The sequence below is a fragment of the Pleurodeles waltl genome, chromosome 7 (assembly GCF_031143425.1).
Source record: "Pleurodeles waltl isolate 20211129_DDA chromosome 7, aPleWal1.hap1.20221129, whole genome shotgun sequence".
In the NCBI taxonomy this organism is placed as follows: Eukaryota; Metazoa; Chordata; class Amphibia; order Caudata; family Salamandridae; genus Pleurodeles; species Pleurodeles waltl.
In genome coordinates this window covers 334,629,271-334,655,140 of record NC_090446.1, presented here as the reverse complement: position 1 = coordinate 334,655,140, position 25,870 = coordinate 334,629,271, and the positions used below count along the sequence as shown (strand labels likewise).

Sequence of the window (25,870 nt, the reverse complement as noted above, 5' to 3'; positions counted from 1 at the left end):
TGGATTTCAGCCCGTTACTTGCTCAGAAAGGGAAAACGCGTGGGGTTGCACCCAGTGTTTCCAAGTCTCTGTGTTATTTCCCCTTGCAGTGGAAGCAATTCATTTAGATGGGGGGATACCAGCCAAAAATAAAAAATGAATCGTGCATTACAAATGATAGAAATGAATGATTCATTAAATGACGCGGACACTGGACAATACAACACAGTGCAGGCAGCGTATCCCCAGGTGTGTCTCACCTGCTGCAGTGCAGTGTGTCTATCCCCTGTAGGTCTCACCTGATGCAGTGCAGTCAGTCCATCTTCATTGCAGAGGTCCGGGTCCACATTGTTTTTCAACAAAAACCGAACTACAGGAAGAGAAAGAAAAAAATCCTGTAAATATAAAACACAGTAAGTCTATAGATTTACCTCTAGAGATGGGAGCTCAAGAGACAACTACGAGGAGACATTCATCTCTAGTGACAAACAGCATGGATATCCTCTTATCGCTTGCCTTTCACTGTTTTCGAGTAATGTCTTCCATTCCCCAATTGCCTCATTATCGTACAATGAAAACTCTACAGTAAATCGTTCTTCGCCGCACGTGTGGCGCACATAGAGTCGGTGAGTCATGCAACAAGAAACACTGACAAACGCCCACATCTGCTGTATTTCAGAGATCAGTTATTCATGCACCTTGCTGTGGATACACAATGGCAAAGCCTGTAAGTATGGCCAGGCTCTGACAAAGTGGCTTTTTTGTGCTAAGCATGAAAATCGTAATGGATGGGCTGATTAATTCCTTCTGCAGTGCTCTTTAGAATGATAATAATAAAGTTCAGGAGCCCAAAGATTTTTTTTCAGAAGCCCACCACCAGTGATGCTGAATGCTATTGTTTCCAAATACCAAGGCCACCCATTGATTCACCCTCATGCCTTGCTTCACGCCTCTCTCTCTGTCTCTTTAATTCACTCGTCTGCTCTTTTCAGTTCTGCTTTCTCTCTTTGTCAATGTTTTCCTATATTTCTCTCCCTCCTTCTCCCTTTTCAGCATTTTTCGCTCTTTCTCTGGGTCAAATTCTGATGATGAAAAATAAGTCCTGGCGCCCAACACCCTCAGACACCATCACAAATTAAGGCCTATTGTTTCTGTACAACCACAAGTTGCGCAACACTTGTTAGTATGGATTTATATTGGTGATCCGCGTCAAAATAAAAACAAGAACAAGACGTAAAATCAATGTAAAAAATGCTTTGAGTTATGTAGCCCTGTCTTCTTCACTACGCCCTACTTTCTCTTTTTGAGAAGGGCATCACAGACACGCTGCACCTGTCAATTCTCAATCATTTCGTTAACCTTTTAGGCATGCCAAGATAGCACTAACTGGAGAAACCATATGAGAAACACCCCAATTTCAATACTCGAGAGTCTACCCACAGTGTGGAGACTGATCATCTTTTCCAATTTAAGGTGCGACCGATCATCATTTCCAATCTGCAGTGTGACAGCTCGTCATTTCCAATGTATAAGCAATGTATGAGACAAAGGGCAGCCCAAAGGTTGACGTGTTTTTTGCATTTATTGGTCAAGGATGGATGGGCCTTTTATTCCGCCGGTCATTTCCCTGGTGAGCTGGAGTCCTTGGAGACCAGTTTTCAAAGTCCAGGACTGTTCTTGATGCCTCTGTCCATTTCCTCAGCCCACTGGAGTGCAGCAGACACAGGTAGGGGCAACCAGAGAAGGATAAGAGAGAGAATGGATGGAGGAAAAGCTAGTGAGAGCTCAATGAGTCGAAGGGAACAGGGTTGGTTTGAGCATTTTTGCAGGATACTTCTGGTTCCCCAGTCTGGACCTGCTATTGGTTGAATGCTATGTTATCATCTCAAGTGCCACTGCAAACTTAAGCTAAGCCCACATGTGCTGACATCTGGTACTTTTAGTTTTATTAACAAGCATTGAAAAAGCCAATAGTTTTCACCTAGGCGAGATCTATTGGCTTTGACAATGTTTTTAGACATGCTGTACGACAGCGCAGGCTGCTGAGAAACATGGTCTAAAAAGTATAGAAAATAATAGGGCTATGACACAGTCAAAGTTGGCTACTTGATAGCACTTTTTAAAATTACTCTGACTTTGCCAAAGCCAATAGATCGCGCACAGAGAAACCTTTTGGATTTGGCAATGTTTGCTAGTTTTTAGGGTCGAGCGTGCGTAGCATGCACTTGCGCATTCGTATCGCCTGTGAGACGCTGCAGTAGTTAGAAAAGGGCTCGGAGCCCAGTCCATGTCTCGTCAGTGTCTTTCATTGGTTCGTGGGCTTGCCTTTTAAAATCTGCTTGCTTTCATTAGTGGAAACCATGCTTACGTCATGCCTTTTCCGGTGGTTAGCCCTCCTCGAGCGCAGTGGCCAAGAACTGAAAACATACAAGGCTGTTTTCCGTCCGGTTTGTGGACTACTTTTTCTCTTTTAACGCAGCACGATCTCGCTTGTTTAGCAGCGCAATCGCGCTCATTTTTTTGTGCTTTTTTCCATTTATTGAGGCAAGAAAAGTCCAGTTGGGTGTTTACAACTGCTAATAGCTCTAACTCGGAGAAATGCGATACCCGTTGCATTGCAAATGCATGTTCTATGTTCTTTTGTAAAAAGGAGAAAAAAAGGCGATAGATGCACAATATGCATAGCCCATAATTTTTTAATTGCAAACTGGTCTGCACTTTGCACTGGGGCAAAAACAGAAGAAACTCTTGCCCAAATACAGGCAATGGGCACGTACCAAAGGCGTATTTTTCTGTGTTGAGCTATTGCAAGCTGGTGCTGATGGGCTGCATCGGTGCCAAGTCTGATTCAAAGCCTCCCTCTTTCATTTGTTCCTAGCAGACCGGGAGCAGGGGGTGAAGGAAGTGTGGAAAGGAGGGAGGCAGTGAGCCAGGCTGGTATAATGAAGGCACTGGCCTCAAACAATACTCAGGACCACATGTACGTATGTTTTGCGAGTCGCTATTTGGTTGCAAACCTATTTTCTACCAAATATTTGGCTTTTCAATATGTACAAACACCATTCGGTAACCACAAATAGCGATGTGACCAGTTAGCAACTCGCAAAATATTGCACCTGGATTTTGCAACTCGCAAATAGGAAATCACTTTTTGTGAGTCGCAAACCATATATACAAGGATGGCGCAATTAGCGACTACTCGCAAAAAGGCCTGTCTGCGCATGCAGTTTAGCATTGATTCTATTCAGGTGGTAAGTAGATTCAAACTATAAAAACAGCCCCAGAATGCATCAGGATTTTCCACAATGGCAACACTCTATGTGATTGCACTGAGGAGGTGTTTCCAGGCTTCCCAGCAGAGGAGAAGGACATGGAGACAGGAGAGGATACACAGAACCAGGGACTCAATATTTCAACAGATAGAGAAGAAAATGTATGAGAAATACAGGCTGAGTAGCACAGTGATCTTAGAGCTGATAAAAATACTCAAATCTCAGCTAGAAAGCCGTGCCCTGCACAGCTGCTCCAAACCCACATGTGCAAGTCTTGTGCTCACTGCACCTTTTGGCCTCAGGTAGTTACCAGGGGGTGATTGCTGTCACTGGTGGGGTGTCCCAAAGTGCCTTGTCATGTTTCCTCAGAAGGTTCCTGGATGCCATACTCTCACATGACCATCTACATCTACCTTCCCAGGAAAGCGGAGGAAATACACAACACCAAACTGAACTTTTATAGGATAGCCAACTTCCACCATGTATTAGGGTGTGTGGATGGGACACATGTTCCCATCTGTCCTCCTGCACATCTAGAATATATGTTCCACAATAGGAATAATAGTCATTCACTAAACATCCAGGTGGTATGCAATGCCTATAATGTCATTACAGATTTAGTGGCAAAATACCCAGGAAGCACAAATGACGCACATCCAGGTGGTATGCAATGCCTATAATGTCATTACAGATTTAGTGGCAAAATACCCAGGAAGCACAAATGACGCATATATCTTCAGGCACAGTGGAATACACCATTGCCTAGAATGTGGGAAGTTTGATGATGGATATTTACTAGGTGATATGTAGCTGTGCATACAAAAAAGGTGTACACTGTTCCAAACGGAAAAATATAATCACTAGGGGAACATTAAAGTTCAGGAGCAGGAGCCCTCACACATCCAAGAGGATGTCATGCTTCATCATCGGGTAGCTCCTCGTCAGACCCGCGCTGCAATGTCTGACTGGCTCCCCGTAAGGGGGCTCTTTGCCGGAGATCTTTTAGGTAGCAGGCGTGGTAGCGGACACTACAAGACCTGGTGTTGCGGTCAGGCGCTAATCCTGGCAGGAGAGTGAAAGCTAAAATTGGTTCCCAGTCTTAATAGGAGCGAGTCAATTTAATTAATCAATGGAATAAGACCGGGACCAAGATTAAAAACAGAAGGAAAGTGTAAAATGAGGAATAATGCTCAACCACTTTCTGCATGGTGCTGGAGCTTAAGGAGATTATCGTCGGGCTCCTAGGACATGGTCAACATGTTTCGCGTACAGTGGTCTAACAAGATCCTATGACGCTTCTTCAGTACCAATACATAATAAGACTTCTCCTGTCTATATTACAGAAAGTTTGCAAAAATGTCAAACAAATCATATAGTCACTTACATTGAAGTTTACTAATTGTCAGAAACCTCTAATGGTCGCCCATCCCTTGGTACATGGGGGGCCCCTTGGGAAGTAGCATGCCGAAAGCTGTCACTATTTGTGGATGACGGTAGTCTACAGGGGAACCTACCCTGACGTGCTATCCCGAAAAGACCACCAATCAGAAAGTGGTTGAGCATTATTCCTCATTTTACACTTTCCTTCTGTTTTTAATCTTGGTCCCAGTCTTATTCCATTGATTAATTAAATTGACTCGCTCCTATTAAGACTGGGAACCAATTTTAGCTTTCACTCTCCTGCCAGGATTAGCGCCTGACCGCAACACCAGGTCTTGTAGTGTCCGCTACCACGGCTGCTACCTAAAAGATCTCCGGCAAAGAGCCCCCTTACGGGGAGCCCGTCAGACATTGCAGCGCTGGTCTGACGAGGAGCTACCCGATGATGAAGCATGACATCCTCTCGGATGTGTGAGGGCTCTTGCTCCTGAACTTTAATGTTCCCCTAGTGATTATATTTTTCCATTTGGAACAGTGTACACCTTTTTTGTATGTTCAGTTAATTGGGAGACCGTACACTGGACCAACTAATCTCCCAGTCCCTCCCTTTGTTGATATGTAGCTGTGACCTTAAATTGCATATATGTGTCTGTGCATAACCAGGTCATGCCATGCTCAAAATTACAATTTTTGCCCACAGGTGACAGTGCATATGCATTGAAGCCATGGATTCTGACCCCATACCTAGCCCCTGCAGATCAGAATTAGAGGCGCTACAACAAGGCACATCTGCGTACAAGAGCTGTCATTAAAAGGACCTTTGGCATGCTCAAATTCGTTAGCCTGCACAAAAGTAGAGGTACACTCCAGTATGCCCCTGAGATCATAAGCAAAATTGTGGCCACCTGTGCCATATTACATAACACTGCAGCCAGGCGTGGGCTACAACTCAACGTTGATGACATCATCAGAGGATGGGGAGCAAGAGCCACATCTATGACAGCTTGGGGATTGTAGCATAGCAGTAGAGGGGAGATGGCGATGGGATCACATAGCAACCCATTACTTTGCAAGGTAAGTGATGAGTAACACTTCCCTCACTTAAATGAAACATGCATACCCAAGTTATCCAAACTAAACATTCTTTAATCTCAGGTACTCCTTCTGCCACATACAACATGAGACATTTGTGAAACAAGTTGCAAGTAAAAAACTAAACAAGGATTTGAGGTTACATCACCCAACACATTGTAGCCTGGTGTAAATTCCAAGTTTCAAAGATGTGTCCATCAGGCCCTCCTACAGCTACGAGAACTATGGCCTGGTTGGTTTCCAAACGTGTGGTGGCTACTGCTATGCTGCAGGATATGGGCAACAGTAGCTGATATGCTGCTCACATGTGATATCTCCTCACTGTTCCGAGAGGTGTCTCCATTGCCTCTTGCTGCCTGGGAGGTCTGAAGCAGATAAACAGCTGAGGTAATGCGCCATAGGCCCTTGACCACAACACCAGCAAAATGTCCCAACTCCACCTGGAGTGCGAAAGTGCATCACAACAGGCATGTGGTTGTCTTGGCCAAACGGCCTATGGGTTGACTAAAGTGATCCGTCCGTGCAATAGCACTGTGCTCATGGAGCCTTTGATGGGCACGATCTTCCACCATTTCCCTGCATAGGTCCTGAATAGCAGTGGTAAGGATATGTTGCTATTCATGGTGGCCATATGTGTCCCCATGCTGTCAAAGCACTGTGTTAGGACCTACTGCATGTGATGCATGTTCCTGTTCATCTAGTGAAACTATTTGTTTTGCAGGTGTTGATTGTGCAGAAAGGATGCCTTTAGGCCTAGGAACAATTGTGTGCTTCTATCCTCATCACCAGCATCACTCCTCTCACAACGCCTTCTGCGCTCACCCCCTGAAACTCGCTGTGGATTGCTCACAGTTGCCTGTGTCTGTGGACTAGGCAGCAGAGGTGTATCCTCGTCGTCCATTGCAGTAGACTCTGCGGACACTGTTTCAGTGCAATTGTAGGGTGGTGTGTTGATCTCTTTTATGCCTGTGAGGACTAGCTTCTCTGGGCCATGTTGGCATCATCCACTCCCTCCGCACGGTGTTCCCCAATATGTACCTGAGGGAGATCTGTGGCACATATGAGATACATTGTGAATACCTATATGACGTTTTGTGCAACAAAGTCACACTTAATTCCTGAGCTGACTACTGGACTACATTATCCCTAATGCACTATACTTCCACTGGACTTGTATTTTGGAGTATTCCTGGCTGATGCATACTGTTGGACTCTGTGGTTGTGTGCGTGAAGCTGTGCTCTGAGATGTGTAAAAAGGTAATATGTGCCACCTACTAAATTATGCTCCTGGTGCTGAACTGTCAAGGTCCCCAATACCCACAACAGCCTCCTGCTCCAGTGCGGTCTCTACCATGCTCAAAATTATTGTAGGTGGTGCTACTGTAGATCGGCCACCACCTATTCCACATGACTCCTTCAGTTGCTCTGCCACCATTTCTTCGGCCTGTGACCTGAGGTCATACCATCTCTTTCGTATTTTCTCAATTGAGAGGTGGCTGACTCATATTGCATTTATTTTGGACTGTATGTCCGGTCAAATCTTCATTTTTTGGGAATCAAGTACTGTTATTCATGCCCTCACAAATAAGACATTGTGGTGCAAACAGCACTCCTCTGTAAGGACTTCCAACTCAATCTCTGCGAATTCCAGCTTCCTCTTCCTCCTTGCTGTGTTTCTATCCTTTGTTTGGCTGGCTAAGGCTGTAGTTGCTCCTGTCAGCTTGGTTAGCCTCTGCTGTGTGTGCTTGTTAGACTCCGCTCAAACTCCTGTGAGGGACTTCCTGGTCGCTATTTGCGCATCTGACTCGCATTTTGTAACCCAGCATCGCTAATTGCTATTCAGAAACAGGTCCAGACACAATTTAGCTGTGACCTTAGCATCGCTAATTGCTATTCGGAAACAGGTCCAGACACAATTTAGGTAATCGCAATCACACAGATTGCACTGGTAGTTGGTACTGAATCGCAAAATGGCCAGTCACTTCCTAAGTACATACCAATTTGTGATTTGGCAATTGGGATTCGCATGGATGTGCAGTCAGGGAATCATAAATTATTTGGTTCATACATGTGGCCCTCAATCCCTTGCCTCAGTCGCTTTTCTCTATGAACACAGGTTAGATAAAGGCATTAATTGTAAATGAAGGGTATCCTAGGAAAAAACTGAAACTTGCAACCAGAGCTCCACCGACAAGTACTTGTCTCCTTGGAGTCCCTCAGAAAGGAAGTGGCATAATGGGTTACAGTCCATAGCCCAGCAGTGGGAGCAGGAGATCAGGTGAGCATCAGCTGCTGAGTGGTAGTTTGGCCGGCCCTGCCACCCAGAGATCTTGCGTGATACAGTGCCTTAGAGCCCTCTGGGAAGCAAAGCTAGACACTTTGTGAAAATTCTTGGATGGTCCTGTTGAGCTAGTTTGCTGCTACAATCAATTGGCTCTAAAGAAGGCCTGGCTGTGCATGTGTGGAGGGTAGAAAGAAGCAAGTACAAGGTGTGTGAAAGGTGTTCATGATTATCTCTAGCAGGTTTAACAAGAAATAAAAAAACACTGTGATTCAGGCATTGTTGAATGAGTCATTTTTGTTACTTTACTTTAAGCTATGTTGCCCAGCAGTGCAGGTTGCTGTGCAATATGGCATAAAGTTAAAAAAAGGCGCTATAACGCCGCCAGCACTGACTGCGTCACAGCATTTCTTTTATTTTCCTTTTTAAATTTCCTAAGTCACTACAGGGTGGGTTTTGTGATCAAACAATAGATAACAGGAGGAGGGCATAGGTGGTTAAATCAACATGTGGCAGCTGCTGGCAGAAGGTGGGAGATGGAGACCGTATGGTTCCATGACCTCTTTAAGAGTGCTTGGCACAAAGTAAAAAAAAGTATGTGGATCAGCATGTGCCTTGTGGAAGGACACTGGCAACAAAAAAGGAAGCTGTGATAGATCCATGTTCCATGGCAGGGACAATGGCCCCAGGAAAAATGAAGGAGGTGAGCAGCCATCCGGAAGCAGGAGGCATGACCAGTAAGCAGCAAGAAAACGAGAATGATGTGGAAGCCTACCAGTGGTAAGTATTGATAAGTAATGGACTGGTTCTAAGCCAATTTACACTTTATTGTTTTTTAACCAATCGCATTCGCTGACAGTGCACGTGTGCTGTAGGCAAAATCAAAAAATGTGGCTACTGTTAACCTGTAATCCCATATCAGTTGGCACAAGTTTACTGGTATTGGCTCGCAAGACGTTTCTTTATCTCTTAATCTTAGGGATCTTCAGGTGGTCTGACAGAGAATGTAAATGGGATATTGAAAATATCCAGACAGTCTGTAACATAAAGTGGCTCTGCTTTAGGAAAGCCTAGTTGTAGAGCTGGTGCTGAGATATTTGCTACTTGCAAGCCCGGCAACATTCACCATTCATCTTAAATGGCAAAAGTATCACATTTGCTTTTGCTCACACTCACCCCACCCTAGGCAGCAGTCTAGTATTGCCTTTATTAGGGAGCTTAGTTGCTCTGTATTAGACGTGATTGCCGTCTAAACTTGAGGCTCTCACACACAAGCAATAGCGTACTATGTATGTCCTGCCAGATAACCTCCAGGAGAAAAGAACACGAGATCCTAGTATGTTGGCCCCAGTAAAAATGAGAAAATCAAAGAAGGGTATCAAATATACCTTAAAATAGAGATCTAGGTGGATGAAATTACACTCCCCACCAGGAGTGCAATTGACAAAAATCAATGACAAAAGATGAATGATTCCAAATACAAGAGGCTTAAGACAGGTATCATAACAGTGGCATCAAGAGAGCTGAAATTTCCACTTTGCAAAATGCATGTGTAAAGCCCTCGATAGAAATAAGGGAAATATTTAATATCTACTAAAAGCGGTCTGAAAAACAGAAACTATAATTTTCAAAAAGAAAAATATCTGTGACTCTATCTTTAACAATCAGGTACCATATCTTAATATTCACATGTCTCCCCAGCTCAGCGATAATCTGCTTTCTACACATTCAGACTATTGGAGAAAGGATGAGGTTCTGACACTCGCCCACCAAGCAAAGACATATCATTTACCCATAGAGCTATGCCCACTGGCTTGCATCACTCAGTTCCTCCCTTCACTTGGAGGCATCAGACCAACGACAAATTCAACAGTATCAAAAGGAGTTATCACCTGCCACTTGAACATGGCAATCAACATTCCCCTTCTAAAAGCAGCAGACACCTAAATAGACTGCCCATCTCCAACCTCCAACTTTCCATAGACCAGATAATGTATATCTAGGGAAAATACTGGATAACTTCAAGAATTCATGGCACTGAATCATCTTTTTCACGATCACGAGTCTGGGTGCATGCCTTCAAACGGGCACTGAACCTGCTCTGTCTGTCTTTAGGCGAACCCTCCAGCTCAATGGTTGGAGAAAAAACAGCCATAACATTCCTCCATCTGACTGCTGTCTATGAAGAGGTGGATCAAAGACTCAAATTGAATAGTGTAGAAAACTGGGCAGGTGTTTCTAGATCTCTACTGGATTGGATCCAGTCTTGTCTTTTAACCAGATCCAGAAAGAAAGAATTGCCTCTCCTTTCCAATTGGTGTTACTTGTGTACCCCAAGGGTCCATGCCTTTCTTTCCTCCTTTTCAATATCTATGTTACCGAATCATGTCTTCTGATTTTTCTTCGACCCTGAGCTCCCATTTGCACATCAAGTCAATGCAGTGTCTAAGGATGTCAACATATAGCTTTTTCTCCACTATGAAAGATTAGGATCTTGTGTGGCTAATAATATAGTCTGAACCATGACTCAAATGACTGTATTGGGGTAACATTTCCCATCGAGACCCCCTAGTATGTTTTAATCATATACTGGAGTGCCACTAAGTTGTTGTAATCTTAAGGCTCCCTCACCAAAAACTTTTAAAGTTCTCCCTGGAACATGGTTGAACCCATCCAGGTCTATAAGGACCAGGATGAGACCTGATGATGAAGCATACCACTAACAGAGTATGTGAAGGTTTTACAAACAAGACTGGTAGTTCTCTATACAACTTTCCACCAGGCCTCTAGGTGAATTGGTAAAACGGAGGTAGCAGCACTCATTTTGGGAACCAAGACTTATTTTTCTTCATTAGACTTTGACCCTGAGGAAGAATGAGAAAGGGAGAAAAAAGAGGTAGAGAAATATAGGAAAGCAGTAACTAGGAGATGAACAGGGATGAAAAGAACCTACAAGAGTGACATAAAGAGACAGGAAGTGTAGTGTGGTGGAAGAAACATTCATGAGGTGGAAAGAAGACTAAGAAGCTTTGGTGTTTATTAGTTCCAGCATTGGACAGTTCGCGTCTAAAAAAAATTTGGACACCCGTACATATTTTTTTTTAAAACAAATTGAGCACTGTTCCAGAGAGGGCAGTTTATTGGCATCGCTTCTGTCAGGTTTTGCTCGGTCCCTCTAGGTGAAGTCACCATAGACTTAGCATCATTGGCCCAGCTCCCAGTCGTGGAACAGGTCACAAATCAGTTTACAAAAACACCCCAAACTTAACGATCTTCTGATCAAACAGCTTCTGCGGAACCCCAAATTTAAATATGAAGCAGGTCCTTTTAATTGCCTGCAGCCTTCCTTTAGAACATGCTGCTTACAACTTCAGGAAAAAAAAAAAACTGGTTTTGTAGGATTCTGGAAAGCCTTGAAATCATGTCTGCATCTCCCTTGTTGTGCACATACTGCACATCGTTCTCATTTGGTAACTATATCGCATTGTTAAGATGCTTTCGAATCAATGACGTCGTGCTTAATACAGATTCAAAAACAAAACAATTACGGTTACAAACAGATTAGACAAAGAAGCACTCTACTTTTCAGCCCCCTTTTCATGATATATATACACGTGTGCATTGAGATACACAATTATAATTGTTTTTACATGGCACTTGTTACCAGTATAGCCGTTTTTAAGCACCTTATACAGAATGTGTTTAAATGAACCAAGCCTATGCTCATCGTTTTATCACAAACAAAACGGTAAAATTCTGCGTTGCTCTCAGCGTGAATTGAGCCCGTGGGTGCTAAAATGCTCAAAGATACTGCAGCAGCAACACTGAAATGCTGAGCAATCATATGCACTGAGGCGTTGATTTATACTTTTTTGCGCTGCATTAGCGTTATTTTTTACGCAAAAGCAGCGCAAACTTACAAAATACAACTGTATATTTTGTAAGTTTGCGCCATTTTGGCGTCAAAAAATGACACTAATGCGTTGCAAAAAAAGTATAAATCAGGGCCTAAATTTGTAAGCAAAGCCGGTGTGCTGGTAAGATAGCTCTGTGGTTAAGGCACTGGCTAAAAAGATGTGGTTTATATAGCATGACTGCTCAGCTCTTATCTCTGTAGTTTTGCATATGTAGGAGATGGATGCTGCAAATGTTTAACAGTAAAAAAACCTTGCTTTGGCAAAGCCAATAGGTCTCACCTACGCAAGAGCTATTGGCTTTGCCGCTGTGTGTTAGCCATGTATATCGGTGTGGCTGCTGTTCAGCATGGCTAAAAGTTAGTGGCACAGATAAGAGAGTCGTGGAGTGGAGTGGCGTAGACTGGCAAAGAGTGGCGTAGAGTGTCTTGGAGAGGCATAGAGAAGAGTGGGGTTGTGGAGTGGCGTATAGTGGAGATAAGTGTCATGCAATGTTCAAGAGTGATATGGCATAGAGTGGAGTGGAGTGGCGTGTTGTGAAGTAGTGTGTAGTGAAATAGAGTGGAGTGTCGTGGAGTAGAGTGGATTGTTGTGGAGTAGAATTGAGTGTTGTGGAGTAGTGTGTCATAGAGTGGAGTAGAGTTCGGCAGAGTAGAGTAGTGTTGAGTGGTGTGGTGGGCATAGAGTGTCATACGCAGAGTGGCATAGAGTGGAGTGATGTAGAGTTAAGTAGTGTGTCACAGAGTAGAGTGGAGTGGCATAGTGGGAAGTAAAGTGCTGTGGAGTGGTGTGGAGAAAAGTGATGTGCAGTGGCTTAGAGTAGAGTAGAGTGTTGTAGAGTGGAGTGCATAGAGTGGAATAGAGTGTTGTAGAGTAGAGTGTAGTGTTGTAGAGTTTAGTGTTGTGGTGCAGAGTGGAGTGTTGTGGCATGGAGTGGAGTGTCCTAGAGTGGAGTGGAGGGTTGTAGGCTCGAAGGCCGTAGAGTGGATTAAAGTAGGGTGGTGTAGAGTGGAGTAGAGTGTAGTAGAGAGGAGTGTCGTAGAGTGGAGGAGCGTATAGTATGGTAGAGTGTTGTGGCATAGAGTGGAGTAGAGTAAAGTACAGTAGAGTGGTGTGGAGTGGAGTAGAGTGCTGTAGACCAAAGTGTCGTAGAGTGGCATATAGTGGGGTGGAGTGTTGTAGAGTGGAGTGGCGTGGACTGGCGTAGAGTGGAGCAACATAGAGTGGAGTGGAGAGGCATAAAATGGTGTAGAATGGAGTAAAGTCTCATAGAGAGGAGTTAAGTGTTGTAAAGTGGAGTAGAGTTTTGTGGCGTGGAGTGGTCTTGAGCATCATAGCATAGTGTAGAGTGGCTTGGTTTAGTGTGTCGTACAGTGGAGGGGCAGAGAGTGGAGGGTTGTAGACTGGAGTAGTACAGGGTGTGGTAGAGTGGAGTTGAGTGGATTATCATAGAATGGAGTATAGTAGAGTGAGGAAGACTGTCTTGGAGTGACGTGGCATAGAGTATATTGGAGTGGCATAGAGTGGAGTAGAGTGGCGAAGAGAAGAGTAAGAAGAGTGGTATAGAGTGTAATGGACTGGCATAGAGTGGTGTACAGTGGCATACAGTGAAGTAGAGTGACAGAGTGGATAGAGTAGTTTAGAGTGTCGTGGAATGTTGTGAAGTGATGTAGAGGGTCATAGAGTGGCATACAGTAGAGTGTAGTAGAGTGGCATGGAGTAGGCTGGTATGGAATGTCATACAATGGCGTAAAGTGGAGAGGACGGGCATAGAGTGTCATAGAGTGGAGCAGAGTGTCGTCGAGTGGTGTGGTGTAGACTGGAAGGCAGAGAGTGAAGGGAGTGAAGGGGCATAGAGTCATTAGCAGAGGAGCATAGAGCTGAGGGACATAGAGAGGAGCAGGTAGAGTGGAGTAAAGTGTAAAAGAATGGAGTGGCATAGTGTAGAGTGCAATAGAGTGGAGTAGCATGGAGTGGCGTAGAGTGGTGTATAGTGAAGTGTCGTAGTGTGGAGTGCCGTAGATTGGAGTCTTTTACAGTGGAGTAGAGTGGTGAAGAGTGGCATTGAGTGGAGTAAACTGTCGTAGAGTGGAGTGACGTACAGCGGAGGGGCATGGAGTGCCAGAGAGCAGAGTGGTTTAAAATGTCTTAGAGTGGAGGAAAGTATCATGCAATGGAGAGCAGAGTGGAGTGCCATTGAGTTGAGTGGAGTAGAGTGGAGTTAAGTGTCAAAGGCAGTAGAGTTGAGTGACTTAGTGTAGTATAGAATGCCATAGATTATCTTAGAGTGGAGTGGAGTAGAGTCGCTTAGAGTGGAGTGTCATAGAGGGGGGTGTCCTAGAGACTAGTAAAGTGGCCTAGAGTGAGGCTGAGTAGAGTGTGATAAAGTGAAGTGGCGTAGAGTGGAGTGTCGTAGAGTGGTGTGGAATAGTGTGTCATAGAGTAGAGGGGGTAGAGTGCAGTGGGACACAGTGGATTGTCATATAGTGGAGTAGAGTGGTCTAGAGTGGAGTAGAGTGCAGTGGTATAGAATGGAGAAGCGTGTTGTAGAGCAGAGTGGCGTAGAGTGGACTATGCATGTTGCTGTAGTGCACTGCCAGTTCAGACAACACATTTTCAAAATAAATATTACATTTGTAAAGACATACAGTTTTGCTGATAAAACTATACAACATAGAAACAATAATATGTGGAAATGGTATCACTTAGGGGCATATTTATCAAAGTGGTGCATCGCCCTTGTGCCATGCAAGGTCACTCAAGGGCGATGCAAAACCTAGATGACATTGACCAAGCCACGCAAGGCCACCTTGCATTGGCCTGTGTGGCTTGGCAAATCTGCAGTAATGCAAGGCAGCACATGTCACTGCCTGGTGTTACCCCACCTGTTAAGAGCGTTGCATGGGTGGAAAGTGGATGTTCCCATGCATCCACTCATATATTCTGAGGCATTCCCAGACTTACCAATACTGGTAAATCTGGACATGCGTTAGAATTGTATGCCTTCCCTCTAGAGGCACAAGAAGAAGAAATATCTTTATTTCTCTTCCTTGTTTCCTCGAAGTATGCTGCCTACCGTAGCACACTTAGAAAGAGAAATATCCGTTTAAGGATTGTTTTTGTGCAGGAAGGTATCCCTTGCTGCACAAAAAAACAATCCTGCCCTTAACGCAGGCACCTTTGCTCCTCGGCACAATGCTGCTTGTGTTGGCACTAAGGTCCTGATTGTGTGCAAGAGCAGTCAGAGAACAGGAATGGGTCATATCTTGATTGGTATGACACATTCGTGCCCTCTCCCTTTCATGCAACGAAGCACAGCACAGCAAGTTGTCTTGCTGTGTTGCATGAAAGCATAATAAATATGTGTATTGATTTATTTTTCAAATATTTGTTTCCAGCACACTTTAAAATGACAAAAATGTGCTTCATTCATGATTTCCTAATTCTGATATATTCTGAAATATTTCCACAGTTCTTTAATAGACATTAAAATTTTGCGTGCTAGAAAAAAATGTCTTTAGCAAGTAAAATATATTTGTGGAGTGCACAGTTTCCAAAGGTGTCACATGCAGGCAAAACCAAGCAGCTAAGACGGAAGAAAGGTGAGCAAATGAAAAAGATGAGAAAACCCTACACAGAATCAAAGGGAATAGGCCACCCCCTTTCACACCTCCAGATTGTCAGATAAAGTCTATCATTTTGAAATCAGAGAAGGAAAATTAAACTCACAGATCCCTCCAAAGATGGAGCCTGACATTTCACCTTCTACTTTGTTTGCTCAGGAAATGTTAAAAGATAAGAACACAATTTAATGGACTGTTTACAGAACAGAAGATTAAAGTAAATAGGCTATTCTCCAAGGGAAGGACAAAGAAATGGCGGACAGCCTAAATAAATAGAGCCAGCAAATAGAAAGCAATCAAATGTGAGTTACAAACCCCAAAGACAGTGATAAGGAATGGGCGGAATTCATTCCTAGGTCAGCTTTCCGAATGTCCCCAAGTTGGCATTAGTGAACCAGGCAGCTGTGCTGTCTGGTTGGTTTTGACCTAAAAAAATCAGTCCTGTGAGCCACAGCGCAATATCCAGGACTACTATAATAATGCGATTCAGTGGCTGCACCATTTTCTGCAATATTATGGTTGTACCACCTTTGCCACATATTCCTCCATCTGCTTTAGAATCTGCAGAACTCACACTAAAAAACACCTTCCCGCAGACTAAACCGGTCAAAAGGTGCTTAAAAACGCATCATGCATGATGAGGCACAGCAGTCTCAGACCCTTTGTAAAGGTTAGAAGCTCATCTTTCAGTCGATGATTGCTGTTTTTAGGTGTTAAGCTAGTAGTAATGAGGAGATACTGTTGCTGATACAGTTTTCATATATCTTAAAATGAAAAAGACGAAATGAAAAAAATCGTGCAAAGGATGTGCCACATTATGCTACATAATATGGCTTTTCTTGCCGCATAATTTTATCATCCTTACCGTATACATCGACCCTTACCTGTCACATAAATTCAGTGGCTCTGGCTTTGTTTCAAGTGTTTTCAAGATTGGCGCTCATGACTTTAAGCACGCCCATGCATGAACAGCACCACTGAGCGGGACGGGCAGCGCACTACGTGTGCGTGTTGAGGTGCCTCTTAACTTGATTCCCCTTCTACTCCTGTCATTTTATACACCTGTCTGGCACGGCCAGTGTGGGTGACATCAGCCAGATAAACGTGTAAAGTGCAATGATATCGCAACAAAAGGGCAGAGCATCCTTGTGCAGGAGGGCACGTTAGATCTCTGCCCGACAAAGATGAAAGGCGCGTCATTCTTTTCAGGCTGCCTCAGCTGGGAGGACAGCACACCGGGGCGATCGAGATAAGGACAGGCGGAGCACCTGCGGACATTGTGCTAGGCAATAGTCACAGATAAGCAGCCTACCTTCCAGGCGTGTAAAGATGTATGCATCAGTTTCATTTCAGTCTGCTGGTAGACTGCACCTGGAGCACGCACACTACCTATACAAGGCCGATTGGAACAGTTTGGCTTGAATCTGCTTCCGGGCACTTGAGGATAAGCAAGGGCAGGGGCCTCCAACTTTTTCTGTAATAAGAGCTACTTACGTTCAATGAAATCATTCTGAGCCATTAATAATAGTAAAGCTTTAATAGTGACCACATCAGACAAGATTAAATCATGATCAAAGAAAGGATCATCTTTCGTGATCACCTGTGCGCATCAGGCAGGGCTACTAGCAGCTATGTAAGATTACTTTGTCAATGTGAAATGCAAATAGATTGGTAATATTCAACAGCCATGGCAGCAATGCCCCTGGCAGCAAGTTAATGAGATTAATAATTAATTTATTCGACTGAACGCATCACTCAAATATCAGTTTTATTTTATTTTTAATCAACTATTTCTCTCCAAACATCAGCTTATAGTTCTGAATGGATGTCTCAAATACACAGTTTCCATTTTCGGTACAAATATATTATTTCACCCAAGCAAAACGTTTAATTTAGAATGCTGGGCTGCCAACAGGAGAGCTTCTTACAGGTAGCTGGAGAGCTACCAGTAGCTCAGAAGCTACTCGTTGGAGAAGTATTCGCTATAAGATAAGATAAGATAAGATAATAAGAAAGGACAAAATGATTCTGCATCTGAAAACATTGTTATTGATGCTTCACTGCATCCCTAACACCCTAATTGGGGCAGATGTAGTGACTGCAACTATACACTTAGAGTTTTGGTGAATGGATAAGTACTCAAATCCCCTTCTAAAGGACAATATTGACTCATAGCTTCTTAAGAGATAATCTCAATCCTGGTGATCTGTAACCCTAAAGTTATGAGCATCACAGAAACCGTGTTTATTATGGTAACCTGCAAATGGTAAGTGGGTGTTGACTGTTGATGCCTGAGAATAATGTTTTGCATACTTTCTTACTATTCTTACAATTCTTTTTCCTTCTTACTCTATGCCAAATATAAAGGCTAAGAGTTATTCACATTTTAAAGTAATAACCCTGGTTAGACATTCCATCTTCATTATGATAACTGAGTTATACTGCATCTGGTCTCAACTACCGTGCCACCACGTTTGAGCTAGGCCTTGACTGATCAAGTAAGCTGTCATACAGAGTTAAGGAGGCTTTGGAGGCACAGCTTTTGGCCTCAGAGGAGATACCCAGCTTTCTAGTCAGTAGGGAGCACATGTATTCTCAGCTTGAATTCAGTCTGTACAACTAAAAGACAATGCGAGAAGGCCTGACAAGAGTTCAGCATAAAGTACTACCATTCAAAAACCTTTTGCTGTCTACCATCCAGCATCAGGATCAATATCCTGCCCTCCACATAAGCACTGGGCCCTGACTTGCAACTTATATTTAGCAAATTCTGCATCTGCACAACCTGTGGAACTGAGCTTCCTCCAGTCTGACTGGTATTTAGTCAACTGACCCTGCATGACCAAAAGCGGAGGCAGAGTCTGACACCTGTACCCAGGGAGATGTTATTTCTTATCCAAAAGGCTGAGATAGCGGTGAAGATCCAATCGCCCCAGTTATGATGAGTGCATCTAATTAAGGATCTCTGAACCTTCTTGAATGATTCCCAGACTTTGAGAATGGCAAGGAGATGAAGGTTGGTATTTGGGGACAAGCTGAGCATCAAATGTGAGGAGCAAAGGAAGATAATCATTTTGAAGCAACACCCTTGAATTTTGCACAATCCGACCGTTGTGAGCCATGTTATCAGGCAACAAGACAATATCACCTATTGCCTTACACTGGGTAGATATGGCAAGATACATTGTAACCTCACACAGAAGTAGGGAATGTCGGACCTTGTTTGGATGTTTCTTTGTTTTGCAGCAATTGTTTGTTAATTGTATGTTTCTGCCATTCAACAACCATGTAGAACGATATATGAGATAGGGAACAATTGCAAGTAGAAGAAAAATATCATGTTCAACCAAAGCCCAGCGGGACTAACCATTACAAAGAAATTGCCTTAACACTCAAGGCTGTGACAAAACAAGGGTCGGGACATGGGGAAGCTAGGGGAAGGCAAAAAAGGAGGGCATGGGAGGTCAGCTGCCAATATCAATACAGGCCCCACAGAGCAAAACAATGTTATACAAATAGACTCCCATAATGCGGGGGCAGGGTGAGTCATCCCAGAGCAGCAATGAGAGTAGGGGTGATGTGGGGTGAGACTGGAAGACCATCATCCGAAGCCAGGCAAGGGAAAGATAAAGGGTCAACCCTGAAAGATATGAGAAACCCTGTTGGAAACCTCCAATTTATGATTAAGCGTCTAAGTAGTGCGTTGATGAAGAGCTCCCCTGTGGACCTCCACAAGCCTCACCCATTACTATAGGGTTAGTGGGTTGGCGCCAGTGGCGGAGTATGCATACTTTGATCACTGCCATAGAAGTAGCTAGCCAGAGATGAGAGTGTAAGTTCAAGTCTTGGATATCAGTTGTTTTGAGGAGTGCAAGATGAGGTGAGGGAGTAAATGTCAAGGGTGCGGAAAGATGTAGGTGAGCTTGTGCATCAGACCAGTAGGACTGGAGGGTGGGACACAACTGAAGAATGTGGTAGAGATGACAGTTATCAACCCAACAGTCCAGCATTGAGCATGCAGAAGGAGACACATTTGGTGCAGCTATTGCAGAGTCCACTACTACACGTGGAGGATTAGAAAAACAGAAACTTTAGTCTGGGCTCCTGGAGGACTCTCTTGCGATCCCAAAGTGGCATTGCCCAGTCCTGGGGTGAGTGGTCTTTGCCTAAAAGCGCCTGCCAGTGTAGTCTGGTCATATTAACAGCCTGAATGTAGGGACTTAACTAATGCTCCGTACAGCTCTGACACCACCACCTTGAAGTGGCTCCAGGGTCTCAGATATTGATGAACAAGGGATACCAGCAATACCTTCAGCAGGGGTCCCAGGACTGCCTGAAGGCAATGGGTTAACTGCCTATATATCCAGTGTTTCTATATTAGTCTCGTAGTTCCTGATAGGATTTAAGTGGACACTCCTGATATAACTGATCCACAAATCATATCCCCTTGTCATACATTAATGTCCAGGAAAAATGATTTGTTGGCTATTTGAAGCAGAGCATTGTACCGTACTGGCGCCCTAGAATGAAGGAAAGGGGAAACACCGTGCACCTAGTGTGCAGTACACCAAGCCCGCGCTGTCACATGGAGAATCAGATTCTCCACCAGTGTACAGTGCTAGGTAGAGAGGTATACCGGGCAAGAGATTTTGGGACATCCAATTACAGGGCATTTGAGGGAACCACACATTGGTGAGACTCCCAGGGCACCCAGATACAGTGGCAACTGAAAGAGATGTAGGGCCAAGCTAAAGGAAGTTACGTGTAGGAGATGGAGGCCTTCTGCCTCAATATCAACTCAAAGCTATTACGCACAGAGCTGCAGTTTACAGCCGCTCTAGATGTACGTCTGTATCTCTTAGATGCTCCTTGTATCCATGTGTACTTATACAAGCCTGGCTCAAACAAGAGACTGTTCTTCCTTTCATTGAGCAAAGTAACTAAAGCAATTAAGCTATCTCTGTTTTTGTTTGTGTTTGTGCAGACTTAGATTATACTACTTGAGGTTTTCTTTTACATGACTCATCAGAAGAGAATTGGAAATTCGTACGTCATTGGCAAATTTTATTTAACAGTTGTGAGTGAAATAGGGAGAGTCTGATCCTGCTGAATATTTGAAGACCAGACCATCTCAGCACTGTAATCTCATGGACTTCATTTTCAGTTTAAAGGGAACCATAACTCCTCCAATTTTTGCATGAAAGTTTAAATACAGAGTAGAAAAATTGCTTTAGGACTCCATAGGGGAATGAGGTGTTGTACAAAAGCTACTACAGAACAATACAACACATGAAACCTTTACATATTACATTTTGCTGGTTTCACAACCCTCAAAACAAGTCAGTTGCGAGCATGAGGACCCTCATCAGCCTTATCAGCTATGGCCTCTACCACGGATCATCTTTATCAACTATGAAAAGACTATAATAGATACAGAACTCTGCTGCCAGACTATTCCTATATGTAAAGCCACAAGCCCATGTCTCCCTGCATTGGAGGCCCTAGATTGGTTACCGGTTGCCAAAAGACCTACCCTAGAGCAACTTTGTATGACCCACAAACCTGTACATGCGACATGATTGCTTTTCATCAGGAATAAAATTCACCAAATACATTGAACAAAAAAACCTCCACTCCAGATTGGCACTGTGTCTCAAAATTCCACCATACAAAACAAAAACATAGGTGGCACATCTGTCTCTGTCTAAGAAGCCAACTATGGAACTCATTATCCCAAAACATAAAATCCACGGACAACTATTTCATCTTCAGAGGACTACTCAAGAGTTAGCTATTTCCGACAAAACCACCACACTTAAAAACTAATAATGTACAGCATATCCCTGTATATGTAAACATTTATAAGTTGATTATATGTATGTATCTAGATATGCAGGGGTGTGGAATTTTTTTAAATATCTACTTGTCCAGGGGACAGGTTGCTTCTCAAATCTACTTGTCCTGTAAAAAGATCTACTTGTCCCTTTGGTGCCATGTAGTGTGGCGACAAATTATGGCAGCAATCTCATTATGTAAGAGCTCTGATAATAGCCTCTCTGATTATGCCAGGGCTACTTACCTTAGTAGGGCTTGAATACTTGCAGTTTCAGTCCCTACTGTAGCAATGTCCTTATTTTGCCACCTTTCTGCAGATCTGCATACTGGGGCTGGAGGAAGCAGTAAGCAATAGTTCCAGGGCTGGAATGCCTTTGAGTCTGCAAACCTACTAACCAGCATGTTTTAAAGATTTTCACCAGCTTCTCTCTAATATTTTCCCATAATAAGAAAGGTTGGACATTTACTCCTGACAATGGCAGAATTAGAACTTCTTCCAGGGTTGGGAAGAAAGTGGCTGGAGGGAAAATGAACTTGCAAATGCTCAATAGATTTTCACATGAGCAAATCTACACATCGTATTTACCCATGCTAAAATACAGTTCACAAATATTTTATAGGGGTACGACATATACCATGGGTGCACTTTTGTGACATTCTTTAAGAATTTGGGGCCACATGTCGGTAGGTTCAGATTTGCGACCCGCAAATTGCGAGTCAGAGTGACTCGCAATTTGCGAGTCGCAAATCCGAATGTAGGATGGTGTCCCTGACACCATCTGTGATTCGCAAGGGCTTCGCAAATGCCCACCTCATGAATAATCATGAGGTGGGTCGCAATTTACGACCCCCCTGCGAATGGCGGCCCTCACAGGGATGGTGGCCTGCTGGAGACAGCAGACCACCATGTCTGTGACTGCTTTTCAATAAAGCAGTTTTTTTTTTTTTGTAATGCAGTCCGTTTTCCTTTCATTTTTTCAGAGCAGGCAGTGGTCCGCTCTGAAAAAATGTTTACACTGACATTCACAATGGGGAAGGGGTCCCATGGGGACCCCTTCCCTTTAGCGAAAGTGTTAGCACCCATTTGAAATGGGTGCAAACTGCGATTGGTTTGCGCCCGCGTTCGCGGTCACAAAACAATCCTACATTGCACTGCGAGTCGCAATTAGGAAGGGAACACCCCTTCCTAATTGCGAGTCACAAACCCGTTTTACGATTCGATAACCAGGTTACCGAATCGCAAAATTGGGTTTGTGCATCGCAATGTGCTTTTTGCACGTCGCAAACAGCGAAAGTCGCTGTTTGCGACATGCAAAAAGCTACCTACATGTGGGTCTTGGTCCCTAATTAGGTCTGGTGTTAACAAAGACATTTTGTTTTTATTAAACTTCTATTTCTCTCTCTTTCAGCTGGCTTTACTGTGAGTGATCGCATTCTGCTCTTCCACATGGAGCATATTGGCACACAAAGTAGTTTTGTTCAGTGTCAGGAACTACAGTGGCAATCAGTGACGTAACGAAACTGGAGGGTGCCCCTTTGCAAAGAACATGGAGGAGCCCCCTCTCCAGACTCACTCAGGCCAGGTGCTGTGCTGAAGGGGCACCCTGGAGGGCGGCTGCGGGGCCTTTGTTATGCCACTGGTGGCAACGTGTGCTTTTAGAGTTAAAAAAACTTCTTCTTTTTTTTTTTTTTTTTTGCCAGTGTTTGTTACAGTGTTGAGGGCCTGGTAGCTCCCACAACAATAAAGTGTTAGAAAAGCCATGTCAAAACAAGACACACATTGATTAAACTAAAAGACTTATAAAAATATGTCAGATCAGTTGGCTTTGTCAGTGTTTGTTTATTTTCATGCTTCCCATAATCATGTTGAAAATTGTTACACTGATTTTCCATTAGAAATATTTTTGGGAAATACTAGCATGCATCAACACATTTGACTAAATGACACTTCATTTGCATCTAATCAGAGAGCATTCTGGGAGCATTATACTTAGCCTCACAGCCTAAACTTTTCAAACGTGTATACACTTTTTTTTTTTTTTGTACTGGAACCAACGTCAGTAGTGAAGTGTGACCTTAAAACATCTATTTACATCACTCACCCTAATAATGAAGGCTTTCAAATAATGAACCATAAATACAAGTTCGAACAGCATTATCTTTTGGAAACACATTACCTCAACTGCAGAGAGTTCCACTCTCTGTAAACAGGCAGCCAAAGGGTTTGTGCTGCAGAGGGTTGGGCCTACTTGTCCCAAGGACAAAGTAAACATAAAAACTTGTTGCCCTTGACCCCAAACAAGATGTCCTGGGCGTCGGGCGATAGGAATTCCACATCCCTGATATGTGCATTTCTTTGTACAAATATGTATAATAATTATGTTTTTTGAATTTATAGATACTCTTTAGAAGTGCTTAACAAATATACATATTACTTATATATATGTATAAATATATATATATATTTACATGAATATATATATATATATATACATATACATATATTTATATATATATATATATATAAATATATATATATATATATATAGATATAGATATACATACCCACACACACACACACATATATATTGTATATAATTATATGCTTAACATGCATATAGGTCACTGCATAATTAGCATATAAGTTATTTGAATAGATGTGTATATTTATCTAACACAATATGTAGATAGTATCAGAACTATTTTCTACAAGTGCTTCACTATTTAAATAGTGAGAAAAATATAAAATGTTTAAAAAATATAACAAATCACAAATAAATTTCCTTAGCGTACTGCACCACTTGAAAGTCTGAGTTTATAAAATACTACTTTAAAAATCTATATATTTTCTGTTTTATACATGTATCCCCTCTCTAAGTACTTATGTATCTATATATTTCTTACTTTACTCCTACAATAGAAGGAAAAAACCTTTAACTCTATCCAATGCACTAAACTATGTCTCACCATATGCCTCTCTCAATATATCGTCTGCCTCCACTCTGATTTATCTCAAACCTCATTATACTACTATGATCTTGAAAATATCAGTTTCTAGACTCTTCCCTCCGCAATCCCTCCTTGAATCAACCCAACCCTCATTTTACTACTACGATCTCCCAAAACAACCCTTTCTATATTCTTTTCTCAAGGATTCTCCTTAGACTCATCCCAAACCTCATTTTACTAGTATGATCTCCCTAATCCATTTCCACAGACTCTTCTGTCCTCCATCTCCCCTTTTACTCATACCAAACCTCATCTTACTGTTATGATCTCCAAAATAACACTTTTTAGACTCTTTCCTCCATTATCCTATTTTATCCAACTAACAGACACCACTTAAATTAACTCATATTACCCTATACTAATTCAACACCAATCCTTTTTGTGTTCTGGAGTGGCGTGCTAGGTGACAAAAAGCACTTCAACGCCTCATCAGGGGTAGCAAGTGGTTTATAAATACAATTACAATTATCATTAGCCTTCTTATAACTGAAGATCTTTAAAAAGAAGCAGAGCAATTGATCATTCCTAATACTGTGAGAATGAAAAGGAATAATAATAATAAAGAAACGGATTCAACATACTGTAGCAGTAAGCTTATTGAAATGATCAGTGAAGAGAATGAGCTTTGAGAAAGTGATTGTTACCACGAAACACGTCAATGGCTTTGATTCAAGAAGTTACACCTCTACAAAAAAGAAAATCAAGTCAATAATTTACCTTTTTCGAGCCTCACAGAATTTATTTTATGTGGTAAAAAAGGCCTACCATAGAGTAACTGGTATTAAGGAATGAACAACAAACGGTGATGGACACTAATCTCCACTGTTTTTTGTAATTTTTTATAGTATAATCAATACCATGTTCTGCTTAATGAAATCAAACATTTTGACAAAAAGCTACATTAAGCTTTCGTACAAATGCAACCAGATGAAAAGATATTTAAATGCCATTATACATTTTAATTTTAAAAAAAATCTTGGACGGTGTTTACGCCTATAAATTAAAAAGGTTGAGGAACAGAGCATGTTAGCTTGTAAGGCAAAGACCTTCTAAGGCCTGAATATAGAACGTGCGGTAAACCTTATTCCATGCAAACAGCAGCCTTTGTCAATCACTTCTGTGTTCTTGATGTTATTGGCTGCCCATGTCAACATTACGTTTCCAATTGAAAGCGCAAAATACATTTTTGGGAACTGTGTTTATTATGTTCTAAAGATCCAACTACTCATTTATTCAGCAACATTTGTGCCAGATTAAGCAGCAAATTTTAGGACCATAACATTATTAACTTCCTTTACCAGTACCTCGTCGACAGGCGTAGATATTGCAGTGGCAAAAATGACCGCTTTTAATCAAACGAGAGCAGCTTTTATTAGATCCCGAACCGCTAAGATGATGTTGATGCAAATCTGACCGCTAAGCCTCACAATGGGGACGCAACCACGATGAGGGATTTAAAATAACATGCCCCAAAAAATCTCAGCA

At 42.7% G+C, this 25,870-nt stretch overlaps 1 protein-coding gene across 2 annotated transcripts in view; it reads right to left on the bottom strand.

The window, feature by feature from the left end:
* The window catches only part of PPP1R16B (protein phosphatase 1 regulatory subunit 16B), a 232,557-nt gene that overhangs the window by 82,430 nt on the left and 124,257 nt on the right, over positions 1-25,870 (bottom strand). Inside the window, exon 3 of one of the 2 annotated variants that reach the window (XM_069243781.1) lies at positions 279-349. In XM_069243781.1, the coding sequence (XP_069099882.1) occupies positions 279-349 (71 nt within the window). Of the gene's footprint in view, positions 1-239; positions 350-25,870 lie in introns of both variants that reach the window. The other variant, XM_069243780.1, reaches the window with a different exon arrangement.